At 44.5% G+C, this 12366-nt stretch overlaps 1 protein-coding gene across 1 annotated transcript; it reads left to right on the top strand.

Annotated features, from left to right (window-relative positions):
- The first annotated feature begins 1957 nt into the window (after window positions 1–1957).
- Window positions 1958–12110, top strand: LOC140065487 (uncharacterized). The gene is made up of 5 exons (XM_072113085.1): window positions 1958–2302; window positions 2417–2533; window positions 8736–8882; window positions 9655–9792; window positions 10500–12110. The coding sequence occupies exons 1-5, from the start codon at window positions 2251–2253 to the stop codon at window positions 10688–10690; spliced, it is 645 nt and encodes a 214-aa protein (XP_071969186.1). The 5' UTR covers window positions 1958–2250; the 3' UTR covers window positions 10691–12110.
- The last annotated feature ends 256 nt before the right edge of the window (window positions 12111–12366 follow it).

Here is a 12366-nt window from a genome sequence, read left to right as displayed (position 1 = left end):
CAGTCCCTGTTCCCATGGGGCTCACAATCTAATCAACCTACCAGTATGTTTTTGGAGTGTGGGAGGAAACCCAAGCAAACACGGAGAGATCATACAAACTCATAGCTTTTGCAGAGTCCTGGAAGTCAATTGTGGAAGTTACGCCCTCATGGAATTATGGAAGGATATATTGGGGCACATTTACTCAACCGTCCTGCGTGATCCCCAAAAGTGCATTGTCCGACCAGAATGCACATCTGCCATGATTCACTAAGATTGTACGCCCGATATCCTGCATGTGTCTTTTCCCCGCACAGGTCCACCGGAGTTCAACTTCTTCCTCCTGGTGCATGAAAGCGCTTGATCTTGCGATACAAATTGAATCTTAAATCCCGCGCTCAGTCCGAATCAGTTGGATCGTCTGACGGCACCCCCCCCCCCCCAATTTTTGCCACATGAAATAAGCGCAGCCACACCAAAATACGATCGCGTGCGACGCAATCCCCAGTTAAAAACCTGTCACAGCCGTGCAAATCCCGAAAATTTCGAAAAATCCGATGAAAGTGCGATCCACTGACCTATTCTATAAGCCCCATTGAGTATTTGACCCTTCTAGGTGTTTTTTTTAATTTATTCTACAAAAGTATTGTATAGCAAAAACTGAAACCAGACCCATAGAAGTGATTGCCACACCGGTTACACCTGTTATACCGGTGCTCTATTCACTAGAGGTACTTTAGGGGACTTTTGACTCCCCTGTTAACATTGAGGTCCATTTTAAACGCTGCGGTCCTGGAGTCTTGTGTTTATGAGACCAGAGGGAAACATCGAATGTCCACTAGGAATGTCCATTATAAGTTCAGGACTGTGCGTTGTCAATATTGAAATGCTGAAATATTATAACTCAATAGAAACAAATATTAAAGTGGTTGAAATCCACAAAAATAGAAAAAACTAATTCTTGTATGAGAAAGGACTAGTACCCCGTTAAGCCCAAAAGGCGTCACCTTTCTATCTCCCCCCTCTCGTGTCCTGTAGACTGTGTGTTTTTTGTTTCCATATGGTTCCCCACTTTTTTTTAGGAAACCTTTTTAATATTTTTTCATTAAAGATGTAGCTTTTTTGATACTTTGACATATGTGAGTGCTGGATACCCAAATTTTTTAAATTTTTAAGGATTGTATTTGGCAGAACGAACTATGTTCCTGCTTGTGATGGGTTGAAAACTTTTTTACACATATTGCCTGTCTCCCCACGAGCGGTGCACAGAGGAGTTCAGATGGAGTTTTGGTGAGTGGGCCGGCCGCAGATTGGGTGGGTGGGATTTCTTCGGCGGGTCTCGGTCAGAGTTTACGTGGGCGGGCCCGGCGCTCTGTCACTTAACTATGCAGTATCGCAGTATGGAGCTGTGTTTCGATACAGGTCGGAAAGTGGAAACCACAGAACCCCCCCGTAATCATTTAATAGTTCTACGCCAGCCAGGGCTGACCCCCCAGTCCCATGGACCCGGTCGCACTTGGGACCGCTGCGACCGCGATCGGTACGCCACTGAGCATTAATTCCATGGTGGTTCATAAGTATTACATTAAAGGACATCTGCCACCACATTTAGGGGTGGTAGACTGTCACCAATTGCATGCTTGTTACCTTAGGGGTGATGGGGGAGTCCTCCTGCCACGTATAGGCACATCTTCTACTCTGAAATAAATACTTTATATGTTTATGCAAATTAGCCGGAGGCGCTCACCTCTACGCTAGCCAAGAGCCTCCTGGCTCCGACGTAAGATAAGTTATGCACATGCTCTCATTGATATCCCCCAAACAAAGGCCGGCCACAAGTACTGCAAAGAAGTTCTTGAGATACCGCCAGCAGGTTGTAGTGATGGCAAAAACATACGGAAGGTGTGAAAAAGTGAGGATCCAAAAACTATTGCTAGGTCAAGGCTGTGCTGTATGGGCAATACATAAAGATAAGCCTTGAAGGATAGGCCATTTATATTTAATTGTAGGGGGGGGGGTTATCCGGCACTGGAAAAACGTGAAGGCAGTTGGGTACCTCTCAACTGCTGCATCCAAAACGTCAACTCTATGTTTATACAATATACGATAGGTGCATCCACATAGAAACACACCAGCTCAAAATAATCATCCGGTGTGGTCTCCTCATATCAGGTGCTCTGCACTTCTCTAAAAGCACCCTCCCATGATCTGCCCCCAAAACAACTCTCAATTAAAAACTTCAGCCAGAATTTCGATTTCAAAAGCAGAAGCATGACCTCCCTGACAGGACTTCTCAGCCTCCTCTCAGCTCTTATAGCAACATGTAAGTTTCCAACACAAAATAATTTATTTATCTGAATTGTATATTTTTGTGTTTTTATTAAAGTATTATGTTATATTATGAGATATTTATGCTGTTGTTGTGACTTCTGTTTAGGTCATGCTCTCCGGTGTGTGCAGTGCTTTTCTACTAATTCTACATCGTGCTTCGATGGGAGTGCGTATTGCAGTTCAGGGTATTCGTGTGCATCCGCCTACATAGACATCAAATCTTGTGAGTTCTACCATTCATTATAATATTTGTACAAATTTAAGTTTGTGTTGTATTATCGAGTTATCTAAAGCTCTCAGTCAATACCCCATTTACACATTTTTTTTATATTTAATGACCTTTAATGAAATCCTTTTGGCGAAAAAAAACCATTGCTTTTTAAGCACATTGGGGGTCATTTACTAAGGGCCCGATTCGCGTTTTCCCGACGTGTTACCCGAATATTTCCGATTTGCGCCGATTTTCCCTTTATTGCCCCGGGATTTTGGCGCACGCGATCGGATTGTGTTGCATCGGCGCTGGCATGCACGCGACGGAAATCGGGGGCGTGGCCAAACAAAAACCCGACGGATTCGGAAAAACCGCCGCATTTAAAACAATAGAAGTGTCGCTTGGGACGCGCTTACCTGCACCCAGCCCGGCCCGGTGAAGTTGAGTGCGTTCAGATGCTTTTCAGCGCAGCAGCGCCACCTGGTGGACGGCGGAGGAACTACCTTGATGAATCCCGGCCGGACCCGAATCCACCGCAGAGAACGCGCCGCTGGATTGCGAACGGACCGGGTAAGTAAATCTGCCCCATTAACTTTAACATTTTTTGCCAATGTGGATGCGTGAGGGCTGATACTTTTTGTATCAAAAACTGTAAAATGTAATTTTTTCACATTTGGGATTTATAGAATTTTTTTGTGATGGGTGATTAAAATATGTCAATATGGGTATTGTTTTTTACTTCATTTTTTAAAAGTTTGGTCGTACGCCATAAATACTACTATAGATTTTTAGCCTTGGTTGGTACGGATGGAGAAGTACAAAATATGTCTGATTTTCCTTTTCTTTTTTTTTTTAAAGGGTGGGCAATTTTCTGTGCTGATGTTTTTTTAACTTTTTTAACTTTTTTTTTTAACCTAAGAATTTATTTTTATTTGTTTAGAACTTTGCCCCACATGGGGCAAAGTTCCTTCCCGCCAATGCCCTTTTTCATTTTTGTGTTTTCATTTTTCACTCCCCACCACATCTACAATTTTTTTTTCTATGTACAGAGCTGTGTTATGGCTTGTTTTCTGTGTGTTTAATATTCCATGCTGTGTACTGGGAAGCGGGAAAAATTTCCAAATGCAGGGAAATTGGTGAAAAAACGCATTTGCACCATATTCTTGTGGGCTTGGATTTTTTTTATGGATTTCACTGTTCGCCCCAAATGACATTTGTACTTTATTCTTTGGGTCGGTACAATTACGGGGATACCAAATTTGTAAAGGTTTTATAATGTTTTCATACATTTACAAAAATTAAAACCTCTAAATTTTTTGGGGGGATTTTGCCATTTTCTGGCACTAATAACTTTTTCATACTTTGATGTACTGAGCTGTGGGTGGTGTTATTTTTTGTGACTTTTGATGACGTTTCAATGTTATAAATTTTAGGACTGCACAACCTTTTGATCACTTTTTATAGAATTTTATATATTTTTTTAAAATGGGTGCTATTTTCCATTACGGGGTTAAACGCAGTGAAAAAACATTATACGATTAGTATTACGTCACATGTGGGTAATGGTTAATGGTCCATTCTTGGATTGGGTTCATGTAATCAGTGGGGGCAACAGTGTCCAGTATTGGGGTCATTGCTTTTTAATGTTTTTAATAATAACCTCATACAGTGGAGGATTTACACAGTGGAGTTTCAATATTTGCAGATGATACTAAGCTCTGTAAGGAAATGAACTTGGGCCATGGAAACAAAATGTACAATGATATTCTAAACAGTCAATTGCTTTGTAAAACTGCATCTGAAAAAGACTTGGAGGTATTGGTGGATGGTAAAATTAATTTTAGTGACCAGAGCCAGGCAGCTGCTAATAAAGCAAATACAATTATAAGTATCAAGAGAGGAATAGATTATCACCATAGACAGGGGGCATCCTGTACACCTAGAGGAGAGGAGGTTCTACCATCACCATAGATAGGGGGCATCCTCTACACCTAGAGGAGGTTCTACCATCACCATAGACAGGGGGCATCCTGTACGCCTAGATTAGAGACACTTCTACCATCACCATAGATAGGGGGCATCCTCTACACCTAGAGGAGAGGAGGTTCTACCATCACCATAGACAGGGGTCATCCTCTACACCTAGAGGAGAGGAGGTTCTACCATCACCATAGACAGGGGGCATACTCTACACCTAGAGGAGAGGAGGTTCTACCATCACCATAGACAGGGGCATCCTCTACACCTAGAGGAGAGGAGGTTCTACCATCACCATAGACAGGGGGCATCCTCTACACCTAGAGGAGAGGAGGTTCTACCATCACCATAGACAGGGGGCATACTCTACACCTAGAGGAGAGGAGGTTCTACCATCACCATAGACAGGGGCATCCTCTACACCTAGAGGAGAGGAGGTTCTACCATCACCATAGACAGGGGTCATCCTCTACACCTAGAGGAGAGGAGGTTCTACCATCACCATAGACAGGGGGCATACTCTACACCTAGAGGAGAGGAGGTTCTACCATCACCATAGACAGGGGCATCCTCTACACCTAGAGGAGAGGAGGTTCTACCATCACCATAGACAGGAGGCATCCTCTACACCTAGAGGAGAGGAGGTTCTATCATCACCATAGACAGGGGGCATCCTGTACACCTAGAGGAGAGGAGGTTCTACCATCACCATAGACAGGGAGCATCCTCTATACCTAGAGGAGAGGTGGTTCTACCATCACCATAGACAGGGGGCATCCTGTACACCTAGAGGAGAGGAGGTTCTATCATCACCATAGACAGGGGGCATCCTGTACACCTAGAGGAGAGGAGGTTCTACCATCACCATAGACAGGGGACATCCTCTACACCTAGAGGAGAGGAGGTTCTACCATCACCATAGACAGGGGACATCCTCTACACCTAGAGGAGAGGAGGTTCTACCATCACCATAGACAGGGGGCATACTCTACACCTAGAGGAGAGGAGGCTCTACCATCACCATAGACAGGGGGCATCCTCGTTACACACAGCATGGGTAAGCTGACTCTGCCATTATATTTTTAGGAAAGGCACACAGCACTTTACCGTGATGTCACAATTACATGTTGGGTTGGATTATTAACTTCTTTGCACAGGCACTTTATAGTACTTTCCATTAACCTATACATGATAATATACCTGGGTTTACATTGCTCAATTGCTGATCTGTGTTGCGTGGATGCATTAGTGGAATTCCCGAGGACAATCTACTGTATTTCAATAGTCATACTGTTACATTGATGTTTTTAGATGGTATTGATTAATAAAAGAAGTTTCAAATTTTAAATGGTGTAATGAAGTATCTATGGACCAAATATCACTCATGTGCTCTTTAAGGTTTTGTTTCGCTGTAGTATATAGCCTGCCAGCCCCTGTAATATATAGCCTGCCAGCCCCCTGTAGTGTATAGCCTGCCAGCCCCCTGTAGTATATAGCCTGCCAACCCCCTGTAGTATATAGCCTGCCAGTCCCCTGTATTATATAGCCTGCCAGTCCCCTGTAGTGTATAGCCTGCCAGCCCCCCTGTAGTATGTAGCCTGCCAGCCCCCCTGTAGTATGTAGCCTGCCAGCCCCTGTAGTATATATCCTGCCAGCCGCCTGTAGTATATAGCCTGCCAGCCCCCTGTAGTATATAGCCTGCCAGCCCCCTGTAGTATGTATCCTGCCAGCCCTTGTAGTATATAGCCTACCAGCCCCTGTAGTACATAGCCTGTCAGCCTCCTGTAGTATATAGCCAGCCCCCTGTAGAAAATAGACAGCCAGCACCTGTAGTATATAGCCTGCCAGCACCTGCAGTATATAGCCTGCCAGTCCCCCTATAGTGTAAAGCCCGCCAGCCCCCTGTAGTGTATAGCCTGCCAGCACCTGCAGTATATAGCCTGTCAGCCTCTGTAGTATATAGACTACCCCCCACTTAGTATATAGCCAGCCCCCTGGAGTATATATAGCCACTAGCCCCCTGTAGTATATAGCCAGACAGCCCCCTGTAGTATATAGCTTGCCCGCCCCCTGTAGTATATAGCCTGCAGCCCCTGTCCTTAATATAAAGCCTGTGGGGAAAAAAAAAACAGTGTACTCACCTTCCGACGCCCCCCGGCAGGTCCTCTTCTATACAACAATGCTCCAGCATCAGTTCTGTGTCCCTGCGCCGTCTGTCGCAGGCACCATGACGCAGCTGCTTGCTGACATCATAGTGTTTGTCAATGCCAGTGCACATAGTAGAATGGTCAGTGAGCGGCTGACGTCACGATGCCTGGACGGACGGCACACGGACACAGAGCCGATGCCGGAGCATCGCTTTATAGAAGAGGACCTGCCGCTGGGGCGTCGGAAGGTGAGTACACTGTTTGTTTGTTTTTTCTTGACTTGAGTATAATCTGAGGTGAGGTTTTTTAGCACATTTATTGTGCTGAAAACCTCAGCTTATACTTGAGTATATACTGATCTCAAAACTTTGCATATGATGTATCCTCCTTCACTTCTAATCCACTTTTCACTCTAAAACCTGCACTGCAAGCAAGATAGACATTAGGTTTGCTTTGGTATGAAATAGAAGCTCTAAGAAGATGGGATGGAGAGAAGTGATTATCAGGAGCAAAGTCCCCATCTAGCAGCCAAAAGTGTACGGCCAACTATAGATCCAGCCTAGAGAATGAAAAACTTTAGTCACATAATGACCACATATTAGAGCTCATTTACTAAGGGTCTGAATCGCGCACTTTTGTCGAGTTTCCCGACGATTTCCGATGTGTGCCGAATTCCCCCGGGATTTTGGCGCACGCGATCGGATTTTGGCGCATCGGCGCCGGCTTTCCTGTGACAGAAATTCGGGGGGCGTGGCCGTCGGACAACCCAACGGATTCGGAAAAGCTGCGGAATTTAAAAAACCATTTGTGTCACTAGATCAAGCACTTACATGCACCAGGAAGAAGCAGGTGAACTCCAGCGGACCTCGGCGCAGCAGCGACACCTGGTGGATATCGGGCGCATGGACCTTAGTGAATCCCGGCAGACCCGAATCAGCGTCGGACAACGCGACTGGACCGGGTAAATGTGCCCCATAGTTTTGCTCCCAATAAGGACTACCAATTTCTGAAATTTATTAAAGTAAGTTACATTTTAAAGGGTTTTTTTTGCTTGAGAAATTGATAATTATGCAGCTCCTAGATGGTTAACTGAACCCTGGCAGGACCATAAGTGTGAGCATTAATTGAACCAATTTGATCAATTGATAAGTGTGAAACAGTGATGCCTCCCAGACCTGGTAAGGCTTTCTATTGGCCACAGTTGTCCTGTGATCACCAACACTTCAAGCACAACCAGTGCTTGTGAGGTGATCTACAGCAGGGCTCCTTACTAATTTATATTTGGGTAATCCCTGTAGTATGGGGGCATTATACCTGATTAACTTTCTTCTGCCTTTATTTCTTAGAGAGATCTATGTTCACATTTAAAGTTGGAGAGTGAATTAGGTGGAACTAATGTCCCAACTACTGACCTGAATTGGTATTTCTGTGTTATACTTTTTATTATTCATGCGTTGTGTCAAATGTCACCTGGTGGTAAGCAGTCTTTTCTATTGTATGCCCAGATCATGGACAGGGAAATTCTTTACTGAACCAGAGGTTAGCTGGGTCTGTTCATCACTAATCATGGGCATCCCCTGCCCCCGGCAGAACCTTACAGACCTATTTCTTGCATTATCCATATCAATCCCGATGGGTATGGGTGAGTGACCTATGTCAGGAGAGAGCTGCTGAGAAATTCAGCTAGGCCTTAGCCACCAAGCCACTCCTCTCTTTTAATTTCCCATACACTGTAAGGCTATACTGGACATTGCTGCATTTGTCTGATAACTGAACTATTGACATGGTAACGTGGAGCTGGAGCTGTGGACCTATAAAGGGACTGCTATGTCTCAGACATCAGAATACATTCTGGAACCTGTAGAAGTTACAGAAAATGAGTAATAAATTCGGACTTTACTCTAATCTCTTGTGTGCATTTAGGATATAAAATACTGTATATCTTGAATGTACGGCACAACATTGCATTGGGGTCTTGTCCGGGATCAAAGGAAAATTATTTTTACTAGCCTTCAGACTGTTAGTGGAGGAATGTCATATGTTGTTGCCATGGTACAAGTTCACAAAGCCTTCTTTTTTTTTACTTGTAGGTGGACGTTTGACTACATTATTTGTCAGGAGATGCTTAGCTTCTTCTCGATGTGACTTTAAATTCAGTACAAGCAACAGTAATATACAAACAAGGACAATATTTTCCTGTTGCGACACTGACAACTGTTTACCTCCGACTCCGTCATGTAAGTCATTCACTTTGTTGTGTGCAGTAGGTGTCCACCATATTTGACTACAATATCAAATCAATATCAATATTCAATATCAATATATACACACAATGGGGGTAATTTACTCGGGGTTCCGCTGCCGCACTTTAGTTGGGTTTCCCGACTTTTTCAGTTTTGTGCAGAATTCTGCCGGGATTTTGGCGCACGCGATCGGATTTCGGCTCAATCGCGATGGCTTTCACGAGACAGAAATCGGGGGGCGTGGCCATTGGAAAACACGACGGATTCGGAAAAAACGCGGAATTTAAAAACCGAATTGGGTCGCAAAATCTATCACTCACATGCACTGGGGTAGGTTGGTGAACTCTGGCGAACCTCGGCGGACTTCAGCGCAGCAGCTACACCTGGTGGACATTGGGGCGCACGACCTTAGTGAATCGCCGGAAGATCTGAATCCTCCTCGGAGAACGCAACGCTGGATCGCGACAGGACCGGGTAAGAAATGACCCCCAATGTGCTATTCACATCACAGCCACTGGGGAGGCTGCCTTGAGGCACAGATAGGATTGTTAGAATTCACATGATAACACATCATGCAAGTTTTTTACAAAATGGACAGTGTTATTGAGAGATGACCGTGCCATGTATATAGGGTTAATGAATTTTAGCCAAGGTTCGAGCCAATGATGAACGCTAACTGAAACTTCTGTATAGATTCTTACATTGTTAACATTATAAAATCTAACCCTACTTTATCTATCCCTCTCTTTCCCTACCGGGTTTCTAGTGCAGCCATTTGACACGGAACCCAATGGTGTGGTGTGCCCATCCTATGTAAATTATATTGTTCCTGGGTGTAATACATCAGAAACTATACAATGCAACGGAGATGCAGATGTTTGTTTTCATGAAATATTTCATAATGGTAAGTAGTAAATAATTTGCTGGAGGCTGCTGTGCCTAGATGAGCAGCCTGCCTATTTCCTATCGGGGTCAGTCCACTAGTATTGGAGGGTCACAGTGTGGAGGAGGGAAGGCCAATGGATGGGAAGGTGAAAGCAGCCAAATAAAAAGAAAAATTAGATACTTGTTATTATTCCCTGTTCCCCCGCCGGAGTCCTCTCCTTCTCCATGAAGCTGCCAGGTATGATGACATCATCACACTGCACCTGCATACAGCAGCGGCAGAGGCTCAATGGTGATGTGGGGAGCCTACTGCTTCCTACTTCACCATTACAGTCAACTCTATCTGGGTCTGGATGAGGCTGCTACTGTGGTGTTGCCTCCATTGGGTTTTCCCAAAGGGGGGGATGTCTGGGAAGTTTTGTTGGTTGATTTGTAGATGTAGATGATTTGAATGTTGTTCAGAATAATATGTATACACAAGTTAGAGCAGATAACACCCAGTCCTCCTTGCGTTTGGGGTTTGGGTTCAGCCATGTGATCTGCCCGAAAGCTGGGTGAATAGTTAATCCAGCAAATTGATGCCCCTAGGTACCAGCCATGGCTATCATTGGCCAGGGGTATCCGGTGTTCGGGTTGAACGGCCAAACCTGAACACCGAACTCAAACACAAATATCGGTTCCACTCATCTCTACTCTTGACATAAAATCTGACTTTATGTTCTTCAGGATCTACTATCCTTCCCGTACAAAGTGGATGTGCATCAAGAAGCTACTGCGATAATCGCAACCTTGCAATTTCATCTAAAGATACAAGATGGAAAACGGTGTGTGCAGATGGTGCGACCAGTCTCCAGAAAAGCCTCAAATTTTTATACTCCCTGTTCTTGGTCTATTGTTCCATTTCCATTATATCGTGAGCTGACTCATTGGGGCACATTTAGTTACCCGGTCCCTCGGAGTTCCCGAAAGTACATTGTCCGTCCGAAATGCACTCTGCTGCGATTCACTTAGATCGTGCGCCCGATATCCTGCATGTTTCGCTTCCCCGCTCAGGTTCGACCGACTTCACCATCTTCCTCCCGGTGCATGTAAGTGCTTGGCTTGCGACACAATTTTAAAGTTAAATTCTGCGGTTTGTCCGAGTCTGTTGGATCGTCCGACGTCCCACTCCCCGATTTCTGGCGCGATTGCACCAAAATCTGATTGTGTGCGCCAAAAATCACTTTTAAATCCCTGTCCCAGCGACACAAAATTGAAATCAACGGGATGTCCGACGAAAGTGCGGTCCGCGGGGCCACTAACCCCACTAACTTTTCGGGTACATTGATATGATTTTCCCAAGCTAAAAAGCAAGTTACATCGTCAAGTGGGTGTGTACACATGAGGGGGGGGGGAAGAAATCCCATGATTAGCATAATTAAGGGAAATGACATCATCAAATAGGTGTCCAGCATATATTTGCATACTTATAGTGCAAAATATGACAGGTCACATAATATATTCTAAAATTGGTATAAATGCACATCAAAGGTCATAGTGTACATACAGTAGTGTGTGATATAAATGTAGACCCATAGTAACATTGGTGTAAAGAGGAACAATACATAAGTGTTCAATAGAAATCAAGATTATACTGGGAGAACTCACCTCCTATATGTGCCCATGCTAGAACTATTAAAAAGTGCCCAGCATGCTTGGCGGTCATCACTGGGGCTCAATGGGGCACATTTACCATAAGCTGGCGCTAATTGCCCTAATGGTGCTAATTGCCATGATGCTGCCCCCACTACCCAATGCTCTGGCCCCCGGACTGTTGTTCGGCAGCTATGACCTGGCATAAAATTGCGCCATATGCTGTAGTATGTAGGCTGTATGTAGGACCAGCAACACCCCATTTACATTAAGACTTAAACGTTATTCATTTTCTAGCAAAATACATTTCTCAGTGCATTATTATTATTACAATATTAAAATTCTCCGACCAGATGAGTCCTTTTTATTTGCACTTCACGGTTTTCAACAGGGATGATTAGGGCTCATTTACTAAGGGTCCGCGGACTGCATTTTCCTCGGGTTTCCCAACGATTTCCAAGTTGTGCCGCATTTAACAGGGGATTTTGGCGCACGCGATCAGATTCTGGGCGCACGAGCTATGTAAATCGACTTTATCTTCGTCGGACCATCCGGATCGGGGATCGCGACAGGACCGGGTAAGTAAATTTGCCCCTATGTGTCCGTGTGTTATGTGTTACACATCTTTGTCTGGTAGATGTGTTTTAGATATGTAGTAAGGTGCACAATCCTATGTGTGAATAAAGTGAGAGTGAGATTCAAATACTTTATTGTAGGCTCCGACTATTCACTTGTCTTATGGATTTCAAACAGTAGGTGGTGGTAGAATCTCCCTTTCTATTACATTCACTTTTGCAATAATTCCTTTATTTATATAGCGCACTCGGATTACGCAGCGCTGCACAGAGTTTGCCAGATGAGTCCCTCTCCCCATGGGGTTCACAACCTAATCAACTTACCGGTATGTTGTTAAGTGTGGGAGGAAACAGGAGGACCTGGAGGAAACCCACGCAAACACGGA

This window comes from Engystomops pustulosus, chromosome 6 (genome assembly GCF_040894005.1).
Source record: "Engystomops pustulosus chromosome 6, aEngPut4.maternal, whole genome shotgun sequence".
NCBI classification, from domain to species: domain Eukaryota; kingdom Metazoa; phylum Chordata; class Amphibia; order Anura; family Leptodactylidae; genus Engystomops; species Engystomops pustulosus.
The sequence above is the reverse complement of the archived record's forward strand: the minus strand, read 5'-3'. Positions and strand labels throughout refer to the sequence as shown.

Excerpts from the sequence above, each read along its gene's own strand:
- LOC140065487 (XM_072113085.1), top strand. The coding sequence starts at position 2,251 with ATGACCTCCCTGACAGGACTTCTCAGCCTCCTCTCAGCTCTTATAGCA. Across the intron at positions 2,303-2,416 it reads CTCAGCTCTTATAGCAACAT|GTCATGCTCTCCGGTGTGTG; the intron begins GTAAGTTTCCAA and ends ACTTCTGTTTAG. Across the intron at positions 2,534-8,735 it reads CTACATAGACATCAAATCTT|GTGGACGTTTGACTACATTA; the intron begins GTGAGTTCTACC and ends TTTTACTTGTAG.